We start from the raw sequence: 24,530 nt of genomic DNA, 5'->3' as shown, positions 1-24,530 counted from the left end.
TTGAGACCGACAGTCCCTGCTCCCAGGGCTGAGCTTCCGCTGCTTGGGTTGTGCTCCCTGGGCTCCCTTTAACACAGCCCACACTAGGGTGGCACTTCGCCCTGCTGCTCTTGTGCCTTGCTCAGCTCCCACCGCTGCACAGCAGCCTCGCACATGCCGTCCCTAAATGGTCACGAGGCAAGGGTGGTTGTGCTTTCATGTGTCCATGGGGGGGTCAAGGGCCTCTGGGTCAGGATGGGCACGTTTCCTGGGGGCAGCAGGCTACTGTGCTGGGGTGTGGAGGGCTTCAGGGATGGAGGTTCCTCTGGGAAACTGATTTGCTGTGAGCACTGTGGCCCTGATAACTTTCTTCTCACATGAATGGAGCAGGTCATGCTGGAGGCCCAAGTGTCCAGCGGGCAGAATGAACGACTGGCACAGGGTCTTTGCCCAGAGCACACTCGTCCCTCCCCACCCACAGAGAGCACGGCAGCTTTTGAAGGAATCGACAGCCTTTCAGTGTGTCCTGAAGTGGCTCGACGGTCCCCCGGTTAAGCAGGTAATGTCATTTGCTCTGTGTCGTCAGGTGCGCAGCCAAGTGAGGTTTTCAGTTAATGTGTTGATTTTCACTTACCTGCTGAGTCTCATCACCACACCCATGACCCTGGCCATGGCAGTCTTGGAAGGTGAAGAGGCCCATCAGCAAAGAGCATATCCATCCAGTGATCTCTGATACTGGGTGAGATTTCTTCCTGCCTGTGGTGGAACAGTTGAAAACCCAGGTAGTCTGATTTCCTGGGATATTTCTGAGCCAACTTATTTGCAAGGAGTGGCTTCACTCATGGCTCAGCATGGCCTGATTTCAGCCTGGCAGTCGGGCACAGGGGCAAAGCCTGGTGTCTGGTGCCGTGGGAGGGTACATGGACGTATGATAGGTGTTAGCACATTCAGGCCCGCGTGCTGTGGGCTCCACAGCCATTCTGTGCACTCAGCTGCTGGGGAACCTGCTCGGTAAGTCAGTGCTCCTGTGCTGCTACCTGCAGGACCTCCTGTCTTGGTGCGCCGCAGCCTGGCGACCTGCGGTGGGCGTGAGAAGGATCCAGCCTGCAGTGCAAGCGCCTGCTTTCTGAGTGTGGCCTGGCAAGGCTGCTGTCTTTTGCAGCTGGTAGAGTGATGTTCACACAGTATTCAGAGTGCAGGGCCTGTGGATCCGTGGCCAAGTCACTGTGTCCTCTCTTGTTCATTCCAAGCCCTTAATTGAGCCTGACATCTGTGCTGTCAGGTACTTGGTGGCTGCTGGGCTCACAACTTCTTTCTTCACACTTTCCTTGGGTGAATTCACTCAGCCCCCAGCAGCCCTGGGAAGCAGGTGCCGGGGATACCTTGTTCCCAGAAGAGGAGTAGGACCCAAGAGCAGCCAGGTCAGCTGCCCCGATGACAGTTCTGGCGGGCCCTGGATTCAACCTGACTGGATGCCCCTGCTGCCCTGCTTCCCAGGGCTCATGACAGCCATGGTTTCCTGTTTCTGGGAATTTTTGGAAGGAAATTTTATTTCCCCACTTTATTTTTTTAAAGTTCAAAAATTCACAAGGATACACAAGCAAAGTGAGTCATCCTATGGTGTCCCTACCCCAGAACATAGCCAGTGTGACCTGTTTTTGGTACAACTTTCCAGAAATTGTAAGCAAATACAAAAAATAAATAACTTTTATAAATGTTTTATTCCATAAAAATATATTTATGGAAGTATGTATTTTTCCATTTTTAAAGCTAAATGATAGCTTACTGTATTCTGCCCTTACTGTATTCTGCCCTGTATTGTACCTTGGTATTTTAAAAATTATTCATAATCTATTTTATAGATTGTTCATGTTATTTTGTGAAAGTTCTCTTACTCTTTTGTAGAACTGCATAGTATTTCTCTGAGGGATGAACCACTGTTCATATAGCAAGGCTCACTCTTATGAGCATCTGAACTTTTCAGTCATTTTGTTACAGATGATGCTTCACTGAATAACTTTAGTTTTGTCACTTTTTAGCATACACATACATCTGTAGAATAACTTCTGCAAGTGGAATAACTGATCCTAAGTCACATGTAACAAGATGTGATTTAAGACCACATTATATATTGTTTACAAAGAAGTCTGTTTAAACACCAAGACAAAAACGCGCTGAAAGCAGTAAGTGGAGGAGGCGCATAGGCCATGTCAGTGTTGAGCAGGAGAAAACTTGTGGCCCTGCTGACGTCCGACCCCAGGTGTCACGGGGAAGAGCAGCTGCCAGAGGTGAATTTCAAGGCTTTTTTCCCCCCTTCAGTTCTCAAGTAGAACCCAGGGCCTCATGTACACTAGGCAAGGGCTCTTCCAGTGAGCCCCAACCCCAGCCCATAAAAAGGGGCATTTCATCAGATCATGATATTAAGAAGATGCAGCAGCCCTAAATGTGTATGTACTTGTTTTGGGGCCCTCAGACCACCCCTTGACGGGATGACCCTCAGAGGACCCACAGCCAAGACTTGTTACAATAGAGGACACAGGAAAATCTGTGGCAGAAGGGCACGGACTTAGGAAGTGCCCCCAGTGACTTCAACAGGATGCTTTTAGTTCCCCCAGTGGCGAGACGTGGCCACAGACAGGAATGTTGCCTGGCACGTTGAGGACGCCAGACCCCGAGGCAGGAAGCAGGTGCTCAGCGTACACCCGAGTTTTGACACAGAGATACAGTGAGCCCCTTTCAGTCGGCTGGTGGGAGCCCCCCTTGTCTCTCCTCCCAGGGTCCAGCCAAGCCCAGCTCTGCAGGCTGACCTTTCAGCATGTGCTGTTGGGCTGGCTGGGACAGCTCGCCTGCGTGGCACCAGAAGCATAGCTTCCACATGCCCAAGCTAGGGTAGAAGAAGTAAAGGGGCAGTGTGACAGGTGCACAGTCACACCAGAGAAGTGAAGGGCCGTGTGCACAGTCGTGCCGGAGGAGTGAAGGGCTGTGTGCAGTCTTGCTGGAGGAGTTGAGGACATTACAAAAATTATTTGAGCTGAATAATTGGAGACTATATAAAACTTGAGGTATTGCTTCTATCAACCCTTTAAAGGAAATTTGTAGCTCTGTACAGCTGTCTTAGAAAAGAAAGGTATAAGATCATGGTTTTCCTTTTAAGAACTTAGATAAAAAGACCAAATTAAAGATAACATAAAAAGAATTAAAGAAATAGTAAATATTTGATGCAGAAATCAAGTAAGGGACCAATAATAGAGAAAATGAGCAGAAGAGGTAGAAGTTGTTTCTTTGAAATGATTTTTAAAATTGAGGACTCTGTAAAAAGAGTTCAAAAAGGGTAAAAAAAAGAAAACACAGATTCCCAGTGATAGGAATGAGGGGAGCTCAATGTGACATGCAGCAGACATGTGTGTCATGTTGGATTCCATCCTGCATTAAGGGAGGAAGTGATGGCAGTTTCTGATGGATTCTTTTTTTTTTTTTGCGGTGCTGGGGATTGAACCCAGGGCCTTGTGCTTACGAAGCAAGCACTCTACCAACTGAGCTATCTCCCCAGCCCAACTGATGGATTCTTGCAGGGAAGAGGGTAGCAGGGGCTGCTTTCTACCTCATTTCTAAGGGCACAGCAAGTGACACCCAGATTAGAGAAACTCCCAGAAAAATACAGACTGACACGCTCAAGAGTAGTAAATCAAAATCCTAATGTGTGGGGATGTCAAATCCATTGCATGTGTGTGTGTGCGCGCTAGAGAGAGACAGACAGACAGATGGACATCGTGATCCTGTGGAGTTCATGCAGGAACGCAAAGTTGGTTCTACATTACAAAAGCAAATAGAGCAGTTAGAAGATGAAATTGGAAGTAGGTGCAAGGTCGAAGGTCTTACTAGGTTGCACCGTTGCATTTCTGAGGACTGGTGGCTTTGGGTGGCAGCAACCCTCCCTGTGACTGGAACTGAGTTGGTTTTGAGCTCAGGGCACTTTGTGGATGATTTTAGTATGTTTTTCTGATTTCCCCACTTTTCTGTTTGGTTTATTTTTTATCCTGAACATTATTTCTTTACTTGGGAGGCTATTTAATTCGGTTTAGTATTTATTGGACACCTGTTTGGAACTGTGCAGGGGACATAGAGATGATGCTCAGGTCCTAAAGTCAAAGCCAGTAGCGGTGGTGATGACCTTCCCAGAAGGTGGCAGGAGGGCGAGGGAGTGGGGGAGACTGGCCGCAGCTTCCACCAGGCGGTGCAGGAGCTGAGCACCCGCGTGGGAGGCCTTCCCGGCCATCCCCACAGCTTGCTCTCTGCTTGGGGTAACAGACAGTCAACCTGCAGAGACAGCCACTGGGGAAGTGCAAGGCAGGGCCGGGAGAGGCTGGGCGTGGTGGGGAGGAGGGTGGTGCAGGGGCAGTGGTCAAGGCCTCTGCGGAGCAGCAGTGACTCTGGGCAACAGGAGGACGGCGCCGAGCTGGGCACCTCCCACAGACCTCACCCTGGCTTCCCATTCCCGAAATTGACGTCACCCTCTTCCAATTGCCCCAGACAGAAAGCGTGCTGACGTCCTTCACAGGGATGTGGGACGCCACGCTGGACCTGGGAATGTGGGCCAGCTGCCACCCCTCCATCCTGCTCTCCCCCTCATGTTCTGCATCCTTCCCGCCTGCTCCTGCCCCTTCAGGACAGCGCCCTAGAGGGCCACTTCCCGCCTGCCAGTGCACTGCCTGCTGCCTCCTGTTTGTAGGGACTGTGGCCTCTGCTTCTGCCCCTCGTGGCAGCAGCCATGTTCTGAAAATCCTGAATCAGGTGGGGCCCTTTCTGTGGGATCTTTCTGTGGCTTCTGGCCTCATTGGAGGCAAGGCCAGCTTCTCCAGGCTCCACGAGGCCTGCTCCTGTGGCCTCCCAGCTGTCCTCCTTCCTCCCCTGCTCCATCTGCTGCAGCCTGCAGGGTTGTCCTGGAGTGTACCCAGGATTTTGTTTCCCTTCAGGCTTGGTGAGGCCCGAGATCAGGAGACAACAGCCATTGAAAAGAGGGCGTGTTAGGGGTCCTAGCAGGGCAGGTAGGTGACCCCATGCACTGGGTCAGTCTGGAGGTGGAGGGGCTCTGACTGGCCCGGGCAGAGCCAGTACTGAGGTTCCTGCAGGAAGGCGTGTGGGGAAGAGGAAGCAGGCCGAGGATTGGCCGGTTTGAGTGATTGCAGTGGCCTCAGAGTAGCGACTGCCCCTAGCTGCCTGTTCCCTGGTCCCTGGGACCAGGAGGCCGAGGGCAGTCTCCTGGGGGTGAGAGCCAGGGGGTGCAGGGCAGGAAGGCTCTACATGGTGGCTTTGCCCGTCAGAGATGTGCTCATGGGCAGCCTGGGGCCCAGCCCTGGGAGGGAGGCCCTGAGGCCAGAGCATCAGGAGTGTAAAAACTAGGAAAATGGGGTTCATAAAGCCAGACAGAGCCCCCGCCCATTTTTTTCCTGCCCAGGGCCTTGGGTGTCACCACTCCTCTACCTGGTTCTCCCAGGTGCCTCTTGTCTTTGGCTCAGGCGCATCTTCCTGGCTGGACAGAGACGTCTCTCCCCTCCCTCCTTTCTTCATGTAGACCTGTGAGGGCAGTGGTTTTGTCCCTTTACTGTCTCATGTGTCCCTGTTGCCTGGAACAGTGCCTGGCACAGAGTAGATGTCTAACAAGTGTTCAGTGAATGAAAGAAAAGCAGAGACTGTCACAGGTAGGAGCTGAGCCACTGCTGTCTTACCAGGAGCAGAAGTGCTGGAGGCTAAGCCAGCACTGCTGTAAGTCAAGCTGTGAAAGGGAGTTTGTTTGTTTGTTTGTTTTTTTTCCTTGTTGCTTTGTTCTGTATTTGTAGCCATGATTTCTTAATCATTGAAGATTTGATTATTTTTGCTAATCCCACCCCAAAATAATTGGGACAAGTCGAGGATTTGGAGCTTCTGGCTCTGGGAGGACAGACTCAGTTGGTTGCAACTGACTAACCAAATCCATCTAAAATGTTTAGCTTACGCTAGAGATGATTTATTAACTCATCACAGACAAATCCTCAGATAAACTTCAGGTGTGGTTTGATCCAGGGTCCTTGTGCTGTCATCTGGACTCTTGGCTCCCTCTTGTGGCAGAGTGACTGCCAGCAGCTCCAAGCCTGCATCCTGGCAGACATCTGCATCTGCAGCCCTGACTCGTGTCTTCTTGGCTGTGGGTGCCTCTAAAGTCAGACCTGTTCCAGGGACTTCAGTGCCCTAATTGGCCAGGGAGAGAGCTGGACACTAGGATTTACAGTTCCCTCCAAGACCAGCGGCTGTAGGGGAGGGGCAGCTCCTGAACGGAAGTCCTACTGCTGATGGCTAAGCAGGTGGTACAGACGCTCAGTGCTCAGTGCCTGCCAGAGGGGTCTGCCAGCGAGTGCGGGGTGGCGTGTGACCTTCAGGGTCCTCAGGCTCCTTCCTGGTTTCTCCTAGGGAGTGCTGGAGGTGCTGTCTGAGGCTGAGTGCCACCTGCGAGTGTCTCTCTTCGACGTTACCTACCGACACTTCTTTGGGAGGACATGGAAAACCTCAGCGAGGCCGACCCAGCAGCTCTCCAGACAGCCAGCCAGGATCGTCTTCAATGAGGTGGGCCGGGACCTGGCGGGGCTGCTCTGTGGCGGGGTGCAGGTGTGCGTGGTCTTGGGACGCGCAGCCCAGAGTGGGGCCTCGGCCCGCAGGAAGGACGGGCGGCAGGCTCAGCGTGGGAGTGCGTGGGGGATGCTGTGTCTCCACACAACAGCTCACGTGGAAGGCGCTGTCCTAGAGAGCTCGGGGCCTGCAGAGGGACCGGGGTCCCTTCACTGTGAGCAACCTCAGGTTCTTGGAACGAAGTAAGGAAATGGGCGGTTTCCTCTGCTGCTCCACCTCCTCCTCCTCCCGTCCTTTGAGTTTTCTTGTTGTTTTTAGGTGGTGACATGGAGACTTAGTGGAGGGTCGTGCCTGGCGGAGGGTGGCATGGTGTGGGGTGGACCTGTGCTCCCGCTCCAGCCCGGGTGGGAGAGTGCACACTGCTCGGGCGCCCTGAGCCCAGCTGGCTCTTAGATTGGCCGTCTGCACAGGTCTGTGGTCATGGCCCCCAGGTGCTGGTGTCGGGCGCCCGCCTGTCACCGTTGGGGCAGCAGTGAGGTAGGTAGCACAGCGATTGAAACCACGATGGGTTCTCGGGACATGCAGGGTGCTGTAGACAGGCCCTGGGACGAGCAGGCAGGGGAGGGTGGGAGCTAGGGTGGGAGCTAGGATGTGCGGTCACTGCCAGGGCAGTGTGGCAGTCGGTGGCCCTGGTTAGATGACTTCCTTGGTAGGGTCCTGCAGGTCCTTCTCAGGGACACTGAGATTTTACTCAGAAAGCAGCGTGGGACCCAGGCCTTTCCCACCAGGGTGCAGAGCGAGGCTAGGGAAGCCTGGTGTGGTGACGATTGTGCAGGGGGTGATGTGGCAGTGGCCATGGCTGTCCTTGTCCTTCCTCTGGGCCCCCAGCCCTGAGGCCAGTCAGGCATGCCTGGGTGGCTGTGCACATGCTGCTCTCTGTGCTTAGCTGTCACCAGCCTTAGGACTGTGTGCATCTTGGCTGAATGGTTTCCAGGGTCACCTTGACTGTGCAGGGTAGTCGAGGGGATGGCCCCAGAGGTCAGGAGGATGAAGCAGGGCCCTGGCAGAGCAGATGTCCTGGGGCCTGGAGATACATCTGGTGCTGAGGCGGCCAGCTCATGCGAGTCCACTCTTGTTCTCTCTGGCCAGCATGTCAGAGAGGATCTTGTTGTGAACCTGTATGTGACTCTCTGTAACCCTGAGCACTGTCTGCACAGCCAGCGAATCTCCTGGTGCCTTTGACACGCGGACAGAGCTTATCCAAGCCTCTGTGGACAGTGCTGCTGCTGACCTGGCCTGTGTGCCATCTCTGCAGCCTTGGGGCAGCCTTGTGGGGTCAGGCTGTTGGGTTTTCTCATTCTTGGTGTGCAGCGAGAGGACCCAGGAAGGCTGTTTGTACAAAGGATAATGATGATGGTGGGACGCTGGCCATCTCTCCTGAGTGGGGACTTCTGTGGGCAGGTGTTGGCTTTGGAGCACATTATGTCCTTCATCCTTGCCCGCCTCCTGAGGAGGTCCGTAATTTTGTGTTCCCATTTTAAAGAGGAGGAAAGTGAGGCGTATGGAGGTGGACTTGCCCTGGTGCTGAGGCGGACCAGTGGCGGTGCCAGCATTTGACCCTGGGGAGGCTGCCCCGTGTCTGTCCTGCCTCCCTTGTGGTCTCAGGCTTCAGCGTGCCCTGTGCTGTGATTCAGGAGGTGTCTGTAAGATGTGGAGGATGGCATTGTGCTCTGAAGCCAGCAGTGTGTCCTCATGGAGGCTCCCTCTCATTCCTTCCTCCTCCCTCTCTGTCCCTGTGGCCTCTGTACAGTGCTCCCCACTGGTGATCCTGACCCAAGTGGGTTTGGGCCCCAGGTCAGAAGTGGGGGCCTTTCCTGTCCCTGACTCTCAGTCCTAGAGTCACTGTCCTTGCAGAACACCAGGCCCTGTGTGAGAGATGGTCCTGAGAGCGGAGGCTTCCGTCCTTGTTGGGGTTTGCTACCCATGCCTCCGAGAGGCCTTTGCTGCCTACAGGCTGCACCCTTGAGGGCTCACTGCCTGGGGACGGTCCACTTTCAGTTCACCACTCAGGCCTGAGCTGGGAAAACTTGTGTTCCTAGTTTGTGCTGGTGGCTCTGCTGGTGCTGTGTGTCAGAGCTGCCCACCTCGATTTGCCTTCCATTGAGGCCAGGGGCTGGGGCAAGAGGATCATGGTCCCTAGGAGCCTTGGCATCCCTGAATGGAGTTCCACAGATCAGCGAGGTGGGCAGGGCGTGCTTAGGCAGGGTGGGGTGACGGAGCTGCAGACTCATCCCTGGCTGCTGTGCCCACTGTGGGCAGCAGAGGCCAGTGGTGGCCCAGGAAGCATCCTGCCCGACAGCTGCTCTAAGCTTTCCTCTGACCTCCTTTTCACGCAGAATGCAGAGGACAGGCGCTGCAAGTTTAGGTAATGGGAGGATGGCCCTCCGCCTTGGGAGCATATGCCGTGGTGCATGCCGGTTGGAGCTATGCAAAGTCCTCTTGGCTTCGTGAGAGGTGGTTCTGAGATTTGGCCCAGACCTTTCCCGGTTCCTCCCTTCTGCAGTGGCCCTGGTGACCTGGAGTGAAGTTAGTGAGCTGCCAATAGTATGTGCCACCCTGGCTGTCGACCTTCTGTGTGGGTGGGGGGACTGGCCTCGCGTGCTCTGGGTTTGTTGAGCCATCGCTGCACGCAGCCCTGGAAAAGAGGCTTTTATGACAGCTCTGTCTCCCCTGAACGAAGAAGTCTTGCCTTGAACCTGAGAGGGGTGTCTTTCCTGTAAAGGGTGATTCTTTGCTCTGAGCCCGTGTTCTCTTCGTGGGCCCTGCCAGTGGGCCAGGCGAGCAGCCCCAGTCCTGTCAGCTCCAGGCTCAGCTCCGTGTTCTCCGAGACCTTCCCTGGTGGAGAAGAATTGCCTTCCCTTCCCCGGAGACAGCTCATAATTCATTCAGCCTCTGTAGAAGTGCCTTAAAACCCACCCAGGCCAGGGTGCCGTGCAATTCCCACATTCTCTCTTTGAGATGACAATTCTCCCTCAGATTCATGGGGCAGCTGACTGTGGTCCCACCTCCTGGGCAGGCTTATTTTCTCCCTGTTTGAGGAGCGTCACTGGGCGGGGACTCTGGGGCTTCTCCTCCAGTTTGCACTGGTCCAGGGCCCCTTCGGGGGTGGGCTGTCCCTGTACTTGCCACAAGGCTCAGGGACTGCGTTGTCTGCCCTTCCCATGACAGTGAGGGGAAAGCAGGTGTGGGTGGCTCCTATTCGCTAGGGTCATGAGAGCCATGTAATTCTCCTTCAGAAGTAGGTGCTGTCAGGGAACGTGAGTGTCATCCCACCCAGGCTCCCGGAAGCCCTTCTGCACCGGCTGACGTGAGGCTTACCCCGCCAGGGTCCCCCAGCAGGCACTGCCTCTCGGGCGTTTCTCCTGCGGCCAGTGGGGGAAGGCCACGTCCTGATGTGAGTGGTCACAGCACAGTAGCTGCAGCTTTGCTTCTGAGGGAACCGTGTCCATGAGGAGCCTCCCCTGGCTTGCCCATTCGCCGACAGTGCTGTCCTCCAGAAGGGCCACCGTCCTCTCTGGCTCAGCAGGAACACTCCGGGGGCTCTGAACCTCCAGCACGGCCCCAGAGGATGGTTTCCAGAGGAGAGTGCCCTCTCCGTGTTTCCAGTGCCGGGCCTGGTTGGATGGCGATGGCACTGCCACTCGTTTGGAGACATGGAACGCTTTCAGGGTGGTTTTGTTGTGTGTGCCCGTGATGGCAGGCTCTGGGCACGTCCTTGCTCTGGCTCTCCTCCCCTGCGTTTTCTGAGCTTCGCTGTGAGCATTGGATCTGCTGTAGCCCGCACGTGGGCCAGCCCTGCCTGCCACTCGGCCCCTGTGGGGTGCCGTCATGTTACCTGCACTCTCAGGTCCTGAGTCCCCTCCTCTGTAGCTGGGAGAGGACAGGGGCTGCTGAGGGTGCAGGAGTGTGTTTCCCACACAGGCCCCAGGAAGTAGTCGGTGTTCTGCGGCAGATGTTGGTTGGGCGCCTTCTGTGTGCCTGGCCGCCCTTAGGAGCTGGGTGTGCGCCTAATGATGAGGTCACGTGTGGCGCTTTCAGCAGGCTTAGAGTTCCCATTTGTGTAGACCAGGATTTCTCCCCCGTGGCACCCCTGACATCCAGGTGGGTCCTCCTCTGCTCGGGAATGGGTGGTGAGGGCCTGAGCCGTCACTGGTGGGATTTTCTGGCTTTTGGACTTGAGATTGTGTGTCCTGGAGGAGGGCTGGTTCAGCCACGCTGGCTGGGCTCGGGCTGTCAGTGTTGGATGTCTGACTGGGAAGCAGGCCTGTCCTGAGGCTGCGCTGGTGGGCGGAAGCTGGGGAGGATGATTGGCCCTCCCGAAGGTGTTCTGCTCAAGGTGCATCTTAAGCAAGTTCTTTGGAAGTGCTGGTTTAATTTCTGCTCAGTTTTTCCTTAACCTTCAGGCACATGTCAGCAGTGGGTGGGTCACCTAGCAGGCACTGGGGACACCTGTCTGGTGCAGCCTCTTCCTGAAGACACATCAGCAGAGCCCGATTTCAGTCTTGTCATTGTGGGTGAGAAATGGAAACCCGGCCTGAGGCGAATGGTGTCCATGTTTTTGAAGATGAAGGCATTAGGACAGGCGCATTTAGATGATTTATGGATCTGTTTATCCTGTCAGGGAGGAAGCTTGTCAATGCAGATGAGTGGGAGGTGAGGCAGGGTGAACCCGAGCCTGTCTCTCCTGTCTCGAGTGGCCTTCTCCCGCGGGTGATTGGATGGGCTCGACTTGAACACTTAATCATGCAGTTTCAGTGGATGCATAGAATATTCCTCTCAAAATGTGTGGCGTTGGTGTTAATCAAATTCCTCATGACTACAGGGCCCATTTACAGGTATGGCTCAGTGGGGTGCTTTTGGGTTCTGGCTGAGCCTGCTTTCCAGGAAGGCAGGGGCTGTAAGGTACAGGTGACCCAGTAAGGGTGACTTCGTGGTGATGGTGGGGGTGGGGGGTGGTGGTTCAAGCTGTGCAGAGGTTTCCACGTTTCTGCCCCTGGAGGTTCCTGCCTTGTGTGTCAGAGCTGCTGGGTCTTGAGCAGTATCTGCAGTGGGTATCTGCTCAGTCCATCATTTATAAAGCTGGTGAACCTTGAACTCGGCTAAGGCTGGGTTGTGTTTTCCAGGTTCCTCGTGAGTTCTTTCTCACGGAAGCATTCCCACACTGGATGGTCAGTAAATGACTTTTGGAAGAGTGTGCCTCCTTGTCAGTCAGCGGTGGTACTGACAGGACTATCTGAACCTGACCTGCCTTTCAGTGAGCCGGCTGCCTCTTCTCAGGAAAGACACACTTGTAGGTTGTAGGCTGGCCTGCTGAGATGTGGGGGCCCTGTCCTCCCTGCTGTTCCAGCCTCCCAGTGATGGTTGCTGGAGGTGAGCGAAGGGGAGAGAGCAGCCGCCACCGGAGCCCTCCGCTGCTCAGGTGGAGCAATTGATTGCAGGGTGACCTCTAAGCTGGGAGACGACTTTTGCTTCATATTGGAGTTTAAAAGGTTTGTTTTACTGCAGTGTTCATGGAACTGATGTGCACAGGTGTAAATGTACAGGTGGTAGTGTCAGACCTGGCTGTGTAGAGGGGCTTCTTAAACCTTGCTGAGTCTTTGAAGCAGAAACATGACTCTCCCAGTCCAACTACCTGTCAGCTATGAGTGGTCATCATTTCATTGTTTTGCAATAAAAGATAATAGAACGGCGATTTATATCTCATGGTGGATATTTTAATGTGTCTCTCTGTTATCCTGGGCTGACAGTCTGTGATTACAGTAAACGTTCTCTCGGTGACACTGTGGTAATGACTCGTTAATAGGGGAGTCAGTGCAGCAGGCTGGCCTCTGCCTTGCCTCTGGAGGGTGGCTCTGCATCCAGCCTTGCACCCGCTCAGTCTGGAAGCCAGCTCAATGCCGCTTGTGAGTGCCGTGCACTAGATACTGACGCCTATGGCTGGCAGATGCAACCAGCAGCTCCGCCTCCGCCTTCTGAGCCTGCACCTGGGTCAGTGTTAACTGGAAGTAACTGCACTGAATTGACTGAGGCAGGAAACAGCAGGAGTGAAGGGAGTGTGAGCAGGAGGCGTGTGCCTCACCCAGTTCCCCTCCGCCCAGAGGCCCCACTGAGTGTTGGGATGAAGAGGTTCAAAGGGAGCATCTGTTAAGATGGGGTTGAATATCCTCTACTTGGTTTAGGCCCCCACATCTTTTAATAAGATCACTGGGTCATCATAAAAGATGTTGGTCAGGCTCTGAACTGGGATTCTTACTTAGCACCTGGCAAAATCCAAGGGTCCTTCTGGTGTACACACAGTGAGTTCAGGTGGACCATCACGAAACCTCCACGTGAAACAGGGTCAGTTTGGTCTCAGCAGTCAGGATGGAAGTTCTACTGACCGTTGGCTGGGCCTGGGGCAGGAGGGGGCCAGCAGATGTGTTTGCTACTTGTTCTCTCCTGGGCTAAGGTAACCAGTCCTTCCTGGAGTCACCTGCCTCTGCTGCAGGTGCACAGCTGGCCAGCTTTTCTTCCCCAGGGGCCCCAAGGCCTGCTGGCATCTGTGAGATGGAGTTCCCAGGGCTGAAAGCTCCCAAGCAGAGGCAAAGTATCTGGGGCCTGGGCATGGGCCCCAGGAGGAGAAGTCCTGACATGTCTTTAGACTCTGAGGAGTGGCTTCCTGTGCGTATTCTTTCACGTGCAGGGCTGCACGTGAGAGCATGGCACAGTCCCGGTGCTTGAGGCATCCGCAGCAGGTCTGGTGCCTGCATCCCCTGGCTGCCTCTCCCTCTGCTGGCCGGGAACACGCCCGTCGCCCGGCTCTGCCTAGAGGCCCTCTGATCTGTTTTGCAGCCTTTCTACCTCCATACGTCCTTAAACCACCCGGATATAGTGGCCGTGGTGGAGGTGGTCACTGAAGGCAGGACGCAGGATGGGACCCTCCAGTCACTGTCCTGTGGGTTTGGAATTCTTCGGATCTTCAGCAGCAAGCCTGAATCTCCGACCTCTGCTTCCCAGGACAAGCGGTATCTGCTTCGTTTTCCACTTCTGGGGTCCTCATTCTCTTTCATGGTGGCCTAGCTGCTGCACCTGTGATCATAGGGCTTTAAGTTTGTGTTCACGACAGTATACTGTAGGAGATTTTTACTTGTTTTATTTATCATTATTATTGTTAGTTTTGCCACTTCTGAGCAAGCTGAGAAGTCGTGCTGTGGCCATGAGCGATGGATCTGATGTAGCACGCACGTGGGCCAGCCCTGCCTGCCACTTGGCCCCTGTGGGGTGCAGGCATGTTACCTGCACTCTCAGGTCCTGAGTCCCCTCCTCTGTAGCTGGGAGAGGACAGTGTGTGTCTCGCAGGGGCTGCTGAGGGTGCAGGAGTGTGTTTCCCACACAGGCCCCAGGAGGCAGTCGGTGTTCTGCGGCAGATGTTGGTTGGGTGCCTTCTGTGTGCCCAGCCGCCCTTAGGAGCTGGGTGTGCTCCTAATGATGAGGTCACGTGTGGCGCTTTCAGCAGGCTTAGAGTTCCCATTTGTATAGACCAGGATTTCTCCCCCGTGGCACCCCTGACGTCCAGGTGGGTCCTCCTCTGCTGGGGGAGCTGCCTGTGCATTCCGATGCTTGGCAGCATCCCTGGCCTCCCTCTGCTAGATGCCAGTAGCACCTGCACCCAGTTGTGACAACTCACAGCCTCTCCAGACACGGCCAAATGTGCCTGGGGTGAAGTCTTCCCTGAAGGAGTGTGCTGCTCTGGCGACAGGCCACGCAGTCCCTCAGACCTTGTTTTTCTTGGGATGCTTGGGTTTGGTGATTTTTCCCTTGGTGGTGTTTTCTTGCTTCTTGGGCCTGGGGCTTCAGGTATGCCCAGTGTGCTTGGCATGTTGTGGAGCTCCGGGCATGGGCTACTGACGCCGTCCTCAGCTGCCTGTGTTTCTGCAGAGGCCGTGGCTGGCAGCGCTGGAAGGCTTTAGAGGAGTGGCGAGAAGCAGAGCTGGCCTGCGGTGACCAGTGCACACTGGCTGGTTGACGTGGTTCCCTGGTCCTGTTTTCCAGGTTGAGGCTGTACCATGGCACCCCCAGAGCCCTGCTGCACCCACTTCTCCAGGACCCCATGGAGCGTAAGAACCGGCCTGGCCTTGGTGGCACAGGCTGAGCCTGTGACTTTCCTGAGCACATTGCTGCCTTCAGCATGTGCTGCTGTTTCTGAGTGTTAGCTGGCTTCAACTTTGCTCAGTTATTTAATAGTTTCTGGCAAATGTGTCATGGACTTGCTTTTTGCATCATTTAAAAAACTGAAATGCACCAGCCCAAAAGAAAGGCATTGCTTTGCTAGGAGAGCTGGGGGTGTGTCCGGTGGCAGCCACCTAGAGTGGGGAGGCTTCCTGGCCTCTGATGACATCTTGCCTATAGATGAAGCAGATGACTGGCCACTGGCTGTGCAGCAAGACCTCTGATTGTGAAGTTGTTGGTTATCACTAACAGCGAAGCCTTCCAGCTGTGCTGACCTGATGGGGATATCTGTGGGAACTAAGTGGCCCTGCAGGGAGGCCTGCCCCAGAGCAGGGGGGCTTCCTGCTGGGTTTCTGTTGGGATGTGTGGCCCCCTTTGATGGGCAGGAGAGGCTCCTGCAGTGGGGACTATCTGGAAGGACATCCTGGAGGCTGAAAGTAGATGCCGAACTTGGCCCCAGGGAGAGTGGAGGGGAGAGTGGCGGGAGGTGACTCTGCTGGGGAAGGGTGGCTTTGTCCTTGGAGATGTGGTCCTGACTCCCTGAAAACTCTTGTGTGTGCACACTGTGGCCTGTGGCAAAATGTCCAGCAGCATCCCCCCTGCCCCAAATTTGATGAAAATCTTGAGATAGAGGAGCAATCAGTTGGAAAGTTAATTTTATTTATAAAGATTGCTTTTTGGTATTTTTCAATTGAATTTAATTATTTTTTGCTAGGATTTTTCTCTCCTGAAATATCCAGGGTGGCCAGGGTTCTACCCCCACAGTTCCATGAAAAACTCTCGAGTGGGAATGGGGACGGGGCCAGCCTCCAGCCAGCAGCCTCCATCCGTTCCATTGGCATTTCCAGAAATTTGCTGGTAATGGTGATGGCTTCACACAGTCAGAGTTCAAAAGCTTTGAAGAAGTGTAGAAACCGAGAGTGAACTCTCTTCTGCCTGCCTGCCTCACCTCTGCAGCTAGCCTCCCTCTGGGAGCTGGTGGGGACCCTGGTGGCTCTTTTTTGCGACACTGAGCAGACATCTGTCTGAAGCCTTGCTTTTTTCTTAAAGTTCACCTTGGAGGGCGTTTCTTATCAGCACCTAGAAAGCACCTCCTCTCTCTGGCTGCAGGGCATTTCCTCCCATTGACGTCCCACAGTCAGATCCTTCCCGGTGGACCCCTGGGCAGCTCTGTGAGAGCTGGGCCAGCCTTGCCATAGGGGCAGCTGGGCCCAGCGCATAGAAGACTAGCCTGAGGCTGAGTGCTTGCCCAGCACGCAGAGGCCCTGGTTGTGTCGCCAGCACCACAAAAGCGACAAAATTCACAAAAGCCAAAAAGCAAATTCAAAAGCCCCAAGCAAAAAATGGTCCCTGCGCTTTCCATCTCTAGGCCGACTGGGCAGGACTCCCCAGCCTCAGACAAGATGTCCTCTCTGTGTGGTGGTGACTCTGAGTCTGTTTCCTGCTGAGGATCGAAGCGCCTTGGCTTCAGCCCACGCTGTTGCTCTTCCCCCAGAAAACAAGCACATGACCCTCATCGAGAGCTGCAGCCTGCTCTACACCCTGAGGCCACACCCGCCGCTGGAGCCTGCCTTCCACCTCGTGCCCCCGAACCTCCTGGTGTCGGGGCTGCAGCGGATCCCCGGCCTCCTCCCAGCTCACAGTGAAACCGGTGAGGTCCCTTTGGTCTGTTGGTTTAAGGTCGAGCCTCAGAGGACCAGCCTTCTGCGGGTGGGTGAGTGGCCACAGTCCCGCCCTCGTTCCGCATGCAGCCGGAGAGCGGGCAGCACGGCCATCCCCATCCCTTCTGAGGAGCGAGCTGCGATCCTTCTGTCACCCTTACCTTCTGTTCTGGGAAATACTTTCGTAAAACACATCATCCATCTCCCTGCGACCGTGGCCAGCAAAGCCGCTATCACTGGATCTCACCCTTACTATGCCATGGCTTTAGGGACTTCATTGTCATTATAACTTCTCAGTTGTGGTAAAGTATACGTGAAGTGAAACGTGCACCTGAGCCATCTTTCAGGGGACACACCACTGTGCAGCCGCTGCCTCCACGATCTCCAGAATGTTCTCTTGTCCTCCAGCTGAAGCTTGAGCCTCTAACCCTGAGATGCCCACTCCCCTCCCAGCCCCGCAGGCCCATTCTGCTGTCGGTCTCTGTGGTTGTGACTACTCTGGGGACCTCCTGTGAGTGGAATCAGGCAGCATCTGTCCCTTGTGACTGGTTCATCTCGCTGCATGGTGTCTTTGAGGTGTCTGGTGGCCATGGGTGTCTGTTTCTTTCTTTTTAAAGGCTGAGTAGCATTTCACTGTGTGGATGGGTCACGTTTTGTTTATCCATTCTCCTTGGGCACCTTGGGCTACTCTGTGCTTGACTCCTGGTGGAGTACTGCACGTGCTAAGGGCTCCCGGCCCCTCCTTGGTGTGACTTAGCAGCTGGCTCCAGAGAGGAGCTGGTCAGCTCAAGAGGCTGGGGCGCACTCAGGGTGCTGCTGTGCTCCGGCCTCCTTGGAGGCTGGGGTGCACTCAGGGTGCTGCTGTGCTCTGGGATCCTGCCTCACGGTCCTCATGTGCCCTCGTGTGGAAACTCTGTTCCTAGTCTGGGGCGCAGTTGGGAGGTGGTGGAAGTTTTAATGGGTGGTGCCTGGGAGGAAGGTAGGTGGTTGGGGTGTGCTCTCAAGGGGTTTCGGGACCCCAGCCCCTTCCTGCCTCTGCACTGCTTCAGGGCCACCACTGCTCCTGTCCTGACGTGCTGTGCTGCCTCAGGCCCAGAGCGATAGGCCAGGTGATCATTAACAGAACCCTCTGAAACCATGGCCCAGATAGATCTCACCTTCTTGTGGTTGATTGACCTCAGGATCTGTCTGTGAGGGAAGCAGGCCAGTGCACTGGCCTCGTGCTCCTTCTGGTTATTTCTGGAGGCTTTTCCTGTGGCTGTGCTGGGGAACCCAGAAGGAACCACACTGGCCTTTTCCCTCAACCCTGCATGGGGCTTTCCTGGCTCTGCTGGAGCCTGCCGTGCCCCTCTTCTGCTCCAGGAAGCCTGCTTGGCCTCGCTGGGGTGGCTGACACGAGAGCGATGGCCTGTGGGGCTTGGCTCACAGAAACATTCAAGGTCCTGGACAGAGGATGCAGCTTGGTGCGGTGTGGGGGAGCAGTGGAGCGAGTGCCAGGTCTGGCCTGCGCCACAGGGGGTTCGCTGCTGTCTGAGTGGATGCGTCCTGGGGGCTGGGCGGTCACGAGATCATCCTGAACCCACTCTCTGTCTAGCCTCCCTGAGAAGGGTGAAGGATGAAAGACGGTCACCTGCAAGTAGGGAGGAGCTGCACGCCCAGCCTTGGGTCTGCTTACAGAGTCTGCTTGGGTCCCTCAACTTACAGAGCCCTCCACAGCTGCCTGTGACTCCCGAGAGGGAGGCTGGACAGGGTGCCTCATTGCCCCTGCTTTGAGTGAAGGGTGGAAACCTGTGCCTGGCTCTGCCTGCCAGCTGTGGCCCATCTCACTGGCCTGAGCGTGTCCTGGGCCCTGGCCAGGGGGACCCTGAGCTCTGCTGTGGCACGTTGTCCTGCTCTGTGCTGATGCTGAGAACCTTGTTGCATGTGGATTTTAGGGTCACTGTGACGGGCTTCCTGACCTGTGTTCTTGGGCCCAGCTGTGTATCCATCCCTCTGTGACTTGCCAACAGGTGTCCCTGGAACTGCTGCCAGGACAGGAAGCACCTGCAGATCCCTGTGGAGTTGCTGCTTCCTTGTTGGATGGGGTAGTGACAGAAGCCCAGGTGCCCAGACAGGCCTGTTTTGCTCTCAGTGTCTTGTGGGGAGCTGGGGCTGGCAGGGGGCTGGTGGCAGAAAGTGGGCTTCTGGGAAGTTTTCAGCCGATGATGGTGTGCAGCTGGAGGGCCAGACCTGGCTGGGGCTTTCTTAGTGGTGGTCTTCCTTGTTCACTTGCAGGGGCTTGATCTTATCTCCATGCCGTCTGGTGGTTCACTTGTAAAATGCTGCAGCAAGGAGGACTGGGTTGCAATTTTTGTTGAGGTCATTTTCAGGTCACACAAAGTCATGATTCCCAATGCGGAGAGTCCCTTGTGTGGTGGTGTCACGGCCACGATGCTGATGAGGCCACAGGCTACTGAGTGAGGACTCCTGCTCAGGATAGTCTGGCTGGTTCCAGAGCTGGACCCACAGCTGCGTGGGTGCTCAGAACTGGAACCCACGGCCATGTGGGGTGCTCAGGGGGAGTGGTCCAGTTTTCATGGCGACCTTAGCTCTGGAGGAAGGAGCCCTTCCCTTAGCAGGGAGGACCCGTGATTCCCAAGGTGGCTGAGGACAGCCCCTGGTCGCTTTCAGGAGGTTGTTGGAGAGTGAGCAGTGCATGGGTGAAGTGGCAGCCGGGCCCAGTGACCTAACCAGAGGGCTGTGCCGGGCAGAGCTGGTGCCTCTTGGTTGTGGCTGGTGCTTGGCTGTTGGGCTGTCATGATTTCCGATGGAGGAATGACCCTGTTGCTGGAGAGCTCAGGCCAGCCTGTGGCCCCCACCTGCTCTGCTCCCAGCATTCCTAGCCTCCCCCAGCCTCTGTTTCCTCTGTAAAATGGGGACAGAACTATGATGGGTGGAAAATGAGATGGACTGGCAAAGCACCAGCAAGCGTGAGTTGCTGCTCTTGCCTTGGGTCCCTTTGTCTGAAGTTCACCTGAAATGCTCACTGCCCTTGGGGTGTGTCCTGGAAGCCCTGCTCTTTTCCAGTTAAGTCCTTTAACACAGGGCGAGGAGACTCTGCTCCTGTCCAGCTGCGTTTCCTCCAGTCTTGGCTTCCTGAAGGCCACAGAGCAACAGGTGATGGAGCCAGGCATTTTGCTCTGGAGTCTGCGAGTCTCATGGGAGGCCCAGCCCTGTGCTGGCATCACTGGACCTCCAGACCTAGAAGGTTCTGAGCACTGCAGCGGGGGCTCCTCCGTCTGGATGTCTTCCTCCTGTGTGGTTTCCTTGCCTCCGTGCAGACCCGGGTTGCAGCTGTGGGCATGGCCCTTGGGGATGGCCATGGGAGTTTGCCTGTCCATGTGTGGGCCACTCAGGGAACAGTGGGCTCTGCCACCGTTCAGCTCCCCAGTGGCTTCACTCCTTCTGTTGCATTGCTGCCCTTTGAGGTTGGACACTGGGCACTAAGGTGGTCCTCCCTAAAGGGTGGTCCTTGTCCACTGTTGTTCAGTTTTCTTGGGAAAAAAAAAGCAGCACGTAACTGGTGGTGGGTGCGCCCGACACACCCTTCAGAGCCGCCAGGATGGCCCCGCAGTGGAGCTGGCGCCCGCCTGTCGGGACTCATCTTAGACATGCCGGTGTGTCACCAGGCACTCACCAAGCTCTGCACCACATTTCCGTTCTCAGTGGCTTCTGGTCCTCCTTGTGGATTCTGTGCATGTGACGTCACCTGCTCCCATAGCTGGTCGTCACCCCCGGTCGTGACTCAGCCCTTCCCTGCCTCTCGTGGAGTCCTGTGGAGCCACGGACAGCCAAGAGTCTGCTGCACCCCTCCTGGAACAGGGGTGCTCTGCCTTTGTCTCAGGGCTCAGCAGAGAGGGCGACCAGATGGGGATGGTGCCTGTTAGTGGGGCGGCCCCTGGAGTCACGGCTGAGCCCCGGCTGCTCTTTTGCTCAGTACGGTGTGCAATGCAGCGCAGGCTGTTCTGGGATTTAGGGTCAGTATCTCCACGGCCCCTGCGTGTGCACGCACGTCTCCCCTGGGAGCCGAGACTCACGTGCCCTAATTTAGGTTCACCGGGACTCTGGAGCAACTCCGTGAGTTGCAAGGCCCACGGGTGAACCAGCCCCACGCTGTGCGGTGGGCACCGCCTCCTCCCTCATTCAGCTGTGGAAAGGGGTCTGCAGAGTGCCAGTGCCTGGCCAGGGGACAGGAGCAGAGTAGGAGTCCGCACTAGGCCCGGCACCCGAGCCCTTCTGCATTCCGGTGACGCCCGCCCCCAGAGAAGCCCCTCGGCCCTCCTGAGCAGGGGGTACCGTGGGACTCAGTTGGCTGCCCTGACCTCTCCCTGCTGACTGGCCTGCTCTGGTGATACCCTGGCAGTCATGGGTAGGACAGCAGGACGTGCAGGGGTGGCCCCTGGCCCTGTCAAGACTGCAGCATCTCCATACGACTCCCTCCTGACTCCAGGCCACTCAGCTCTCTCACTGTAGCCTGTCCGTCCCCTGCTCTGTCATCTGTGCTGCTGGTAGCTGGGTTGTGTCTGTCCCTGTTTTTCCCCCCTGCAGTCCAGCCTGTGCTTAGCTTCTTATGTAGCTGTGGCCCCAGGCGAGGGTCAGTTCTTGACACTGGGCTTCCCTGTGTGTGTTGCAGCTGGTTGTCTGTCACTGTCACACCTGCCTTGTGAACATGCAGAGACCCGTGGGCCAGGGTCCTGCAGCAGCAGCCAGGAGCAGTGTGCCACCCCGTGTATGGGTGAGGAGGGCTCCGAGTTTCCTTTTCTGTTTCTGTTGAAGTTAAGACATGGCAGAGTCGAGGTCAGTGCTGTGTAAAGGTGGCCTATTGTCACTGCCACTAGCAGAGGGTGGTGTCTGCCTGGGGTGGCAACGCCTTTGCTGTCCAGTGACAGGGAGGTCATGTTGGAGTGTGCTGGAGTGGTCCAGCAGTGTCCACAGGGGCTGCTCTGTATGCTAGGGCCTCCAGGCATTGACAGGGTAAAGCAGTGGTGTCCTGGGAGACAGCTCTCTGTGGTGGCTTATAGAAGTCCCCAGGCGGGGCACTCTGAATGGTGCCAATGGTGTGAAGGCTGAGAGCGGGGGCCTCAGCACGGGAGGTGGTGCCAGACTCACAGGTGCACGTGGGCATGACCACTTCCCTTCTGTTGGTGAGGTTCAGTTGGAGTCCTCATGTCTGCTGACAGCACCCTTGCCCCTGTGTCCAGCTGGCTCTGTGGCCAGTGGCCATTCTGGTCTAGAGCAGGTTCTGGGTGAAACAGCTGTGCTGCTGGCCAACATGGTGCAGGTCTTCAGTGGGCTCGCTGAGATGGCACCCTTGGAGTGCTCCAGGCCCACCGTCTTGGGGACACGTGAGTTAAGGAGGACAGAGCCTGCCTAGTGGGGAGTGGAGTCTGCAGGCCTGGCCTTCGTGTTCCTCTCTTGCTCTTCTTCCTGGCCCTGCTCGCCTCCTCTGCCTCCTCTCGCCTGCATTCTCCTCTGGCTTGCTTTGCTGAGATGCTCTCTGCTCGCCTGGACTGACCTGAGCACTGGACAGCATCCAGGGCCCTGCTGGCTGTCTCAGGGCCCAGGGGCCTTGCTGCTTGCCTTCCCAGAAGAAGCGTAGGAGCCCTTGTGCACTGCTGGGCCTCCTGCCTCCCTGCACGGGCGCCATGCCTGTTGAGAGCCTTGCTCCCTCTCTCTGCTTCCTGTTTTCTGGCTGGGTGCAGGGAGAGCCCCAGCTCAGGTCATGCCTAGGATGCTCGCTCGCCACCATGCAAATGGTGGACTTCAGGCCATCCCACAACACAAAAGTGGCCATTTCCCCGTTTCTCAGTGGGCAGTGCAGGGCTGTTAAGCACGTTCACGTTGTGTTGCATCTGTCCCTGTTGTCTGATCCCGGGCTCTCGCCGACACAAAGGCGAAGATGAGTTCGCCTTCTTCCCTGCTGGCTTGTCCTCCCTTCTGACAGCAGTCTCCTCAGCACCAAGTGTTTATTTAACTTTGGAATTGTCTTTTAAAAACCTGAGACCCAGTGCCTAAGATGCAAATGATCACAAACTCCTAGGAAGAGTCGGAGGTGGAGAGTGCGGGGTCGGCAGAGGAGGCGCAGACGGCTGTGTAGTTGGGGCAGCTGCTTTGCCTGGTTCTGCAGGGTGGACCAGACCTGCTCCTTGCCTCGGCCGACCTGTGCGGGGTGCTGACCTCCGGAGTCAAGGTGGGGCTTCTGGCTCAGGACCAGGACTCGTTTTCTGGGGCGCCACCCTGTCTGTGTCTGTTTGCTGCGAAGCCCGTGCGTACGTGGCCCTGTCTCAGCCCCTTGCCTGCCTCCTTGCTGAGGAGGAGGAAGCGGCCGCTCCCAGCCAGCGGGCAGTGAAGTGCTTTGCCTTCTGCACCTGCGTTCTCCGAACTGCCCAGTTGTAAAATCTGCCTCTGGAGGCGGGTCCTGCACTGTGAGTGGCAGGGCCTGGGGCGCTCTGTCGGAGTGGCTCCTGTGCTCCTCCTCGCCCCGAGGTGCCAATGCCTGTGGTCTGAGGGCTGGGGGCCCTCTGCCTGCTTGCCCATTGCCATCTCACACGAGCCCTCTTGCTACAGGCGACACCCTCCGGAAGCCTCGCCTCCAGAAGCCCATCACGTGGCACCTGGACGACCTGTTCTTCACCCTGTACCCCTCCCTTGAGAAGTTCGAGGAGGGGCTTGTGGAGCTCCTCACCTGCGACCACCTCCAGGAGGTACTGTTGGCCGCTGTGAGGAGGGCGTTGGGGGGCTGCGCCAGCTGCTGGCATCTAGGGCTGCTGGGGCGGACAGTGTGCCAGGTGATGGTCCCGTCTCTCCCAACTTGGTAGCTGAAGTGGGACACTGTTTTTGTCCCTGAGTTGGTGTAAAGCAGGTCTCATGGGACCCATCTCCTCCAGCAGCCAGGCCCTGGAGGTCTTCCAGCACCCGTCATGGAAGGTGACAAAGGTGCTGTTGGTTGGAGACACTGACTCTCATCTCAGTGGATCACAAAACAGCCCTCATTTAAAGCAAATCATGACCCCAAGTGCACACAGGTGACCCAGGCTCTGTGGCTCATTCAAGAGAGTTTGTTGCTCAACCTCTCAAAGCAGCTGAGAAGGTCTCGCCCTGCTGTCCACGTGGACATGTGCCTGGAAGCCCCTACCTGGAAGCCCATGGGCACACTCACCTGTTCCTGGTCCTTGCCCTGGCAGGTGTTTCCTGTCCCTGATTGGGGGATCTGCCCACCCATGGGGCAGGGACGTGCATGTGGCCACAGTGAGACACAACACACTGTGCCCCCGTGTGCATGTCTGCTCACGCGTGCTGCGCAGGTGGCCCCTGTGCTGAGGGCTCCTTTTCCCATCCCACTGATGACAGCTTGCAGGCGGTGAGATCCGAGTGTGAGGGCAGCTCAAGTTCTGGCGCCTCGCGACCAGGCTTCTCTAGGGTATTCTGCACACAGCTCATTTGTGCACCGGAAGGTCCTTTGCAGGTTTGGGGGACTTCTTGTTTCATCCTTTGTCCCAGATGCCCATCCCTGGCCTCTGTTTCTCTGTGCATGGCCCAGGAACAGGAGATGTGCTGTGCAGTGCTTCAGTTCTGCCTGGGCCTGGTACTGGCTGTTCCTTGGCTGAAGCCACCTGCAGGGAGGAGGGTGGCCCTGTCCCATCTCTTAGCTCTAAAGGATGGGAGGAGAGGCAGCAAGCTTGACTGGGAGAACTGCTTCTTGCCCCTCTGGGTCACAGAGAGCCTTCACTTTTGACTTTCCCACAAGCACCTTTGCCACAGAGGACCAAAAGACCCATGTGGCACCTTCTCCCACTGCAGTAGGGCAAGGGGCTTGGCACATGGAGGAGAGGAGAAAGGAGCCCGGGCTCCTCCTCGTCTCTCGGGCTCCCAGGCCCTCCTGCTCCCCGCGTGTGTGCTTTTTGTCAGGCTGTCACCCGAGGCGCCTCGAGGCTGGCTGGGCTTTGCCTGCATCTTACCTTGATTTCAACAGAGCCTTGTTTT

General features: G+C 56.3%; 1 protein-coding gene across 5 annotated transcripts in view; it reads left to right on the top strand.

The window, feature by feature from the left end:
• NPHP4 (nephrocystin 4) overlaps window positions 1-24,530 on the top strand; it is a 103,789-nt gene that overhangs the window by 4,392 nt on the left and 74,867 nt on the right. For 2 of the 5 annotated variants that reach the window (XM_079147958.1, XM_079147957.1), the window contains exons 3-8: window positions 370-538; window positions 6,424-6,576; window positions 13,471-13,643; window positions 14,671-14,735; window positions 16,343-16,498; window positions 23,115-23,251. In XM_079147958.1, coding sequence (XP_079004084.1) covers window positions 404-538; window positions 6,424-6,576; window positions 13,471-13,643; window positions 14,671-14,735; window positions 16,343-16,498; window positions 23,115-23,251 — 819 coding nt within the window. In that variant the 5' untranslated portion in view covers window positions 370-403. Of the gene's footprint in view, window positions 1-369; window positions 539-6,423; window positions 6,577-13,470; window positions 13,644-14,670; window positions 14,736-14,803; window positions 15,706-16,342; window positions 16,499-23,114; window positions 23,252-24,530 lie in introns of those variants that run through there. The other 3 variants (XM_079147959.1, XM_079147961.1, XM_079147960.1) reach the window with 3 other exon arrangements.

Source organism: Sciurus vulgaris (genome assembly GCF_902686455.1).
Source record: "Sciurus vulgaris genome assembly, chromosome: 1".
In the NCBI taxonomy this organism is placed as follows: domain Eukaryota; kingdom Metazoa; phylum Chordata; class Mammalia; order Rodentia; family Sciuridae; genus Sciurus; species Sciurus vulgaris.
This window is presented reverse-complemented; position numbering and strand designations above follow the sequence as displayed.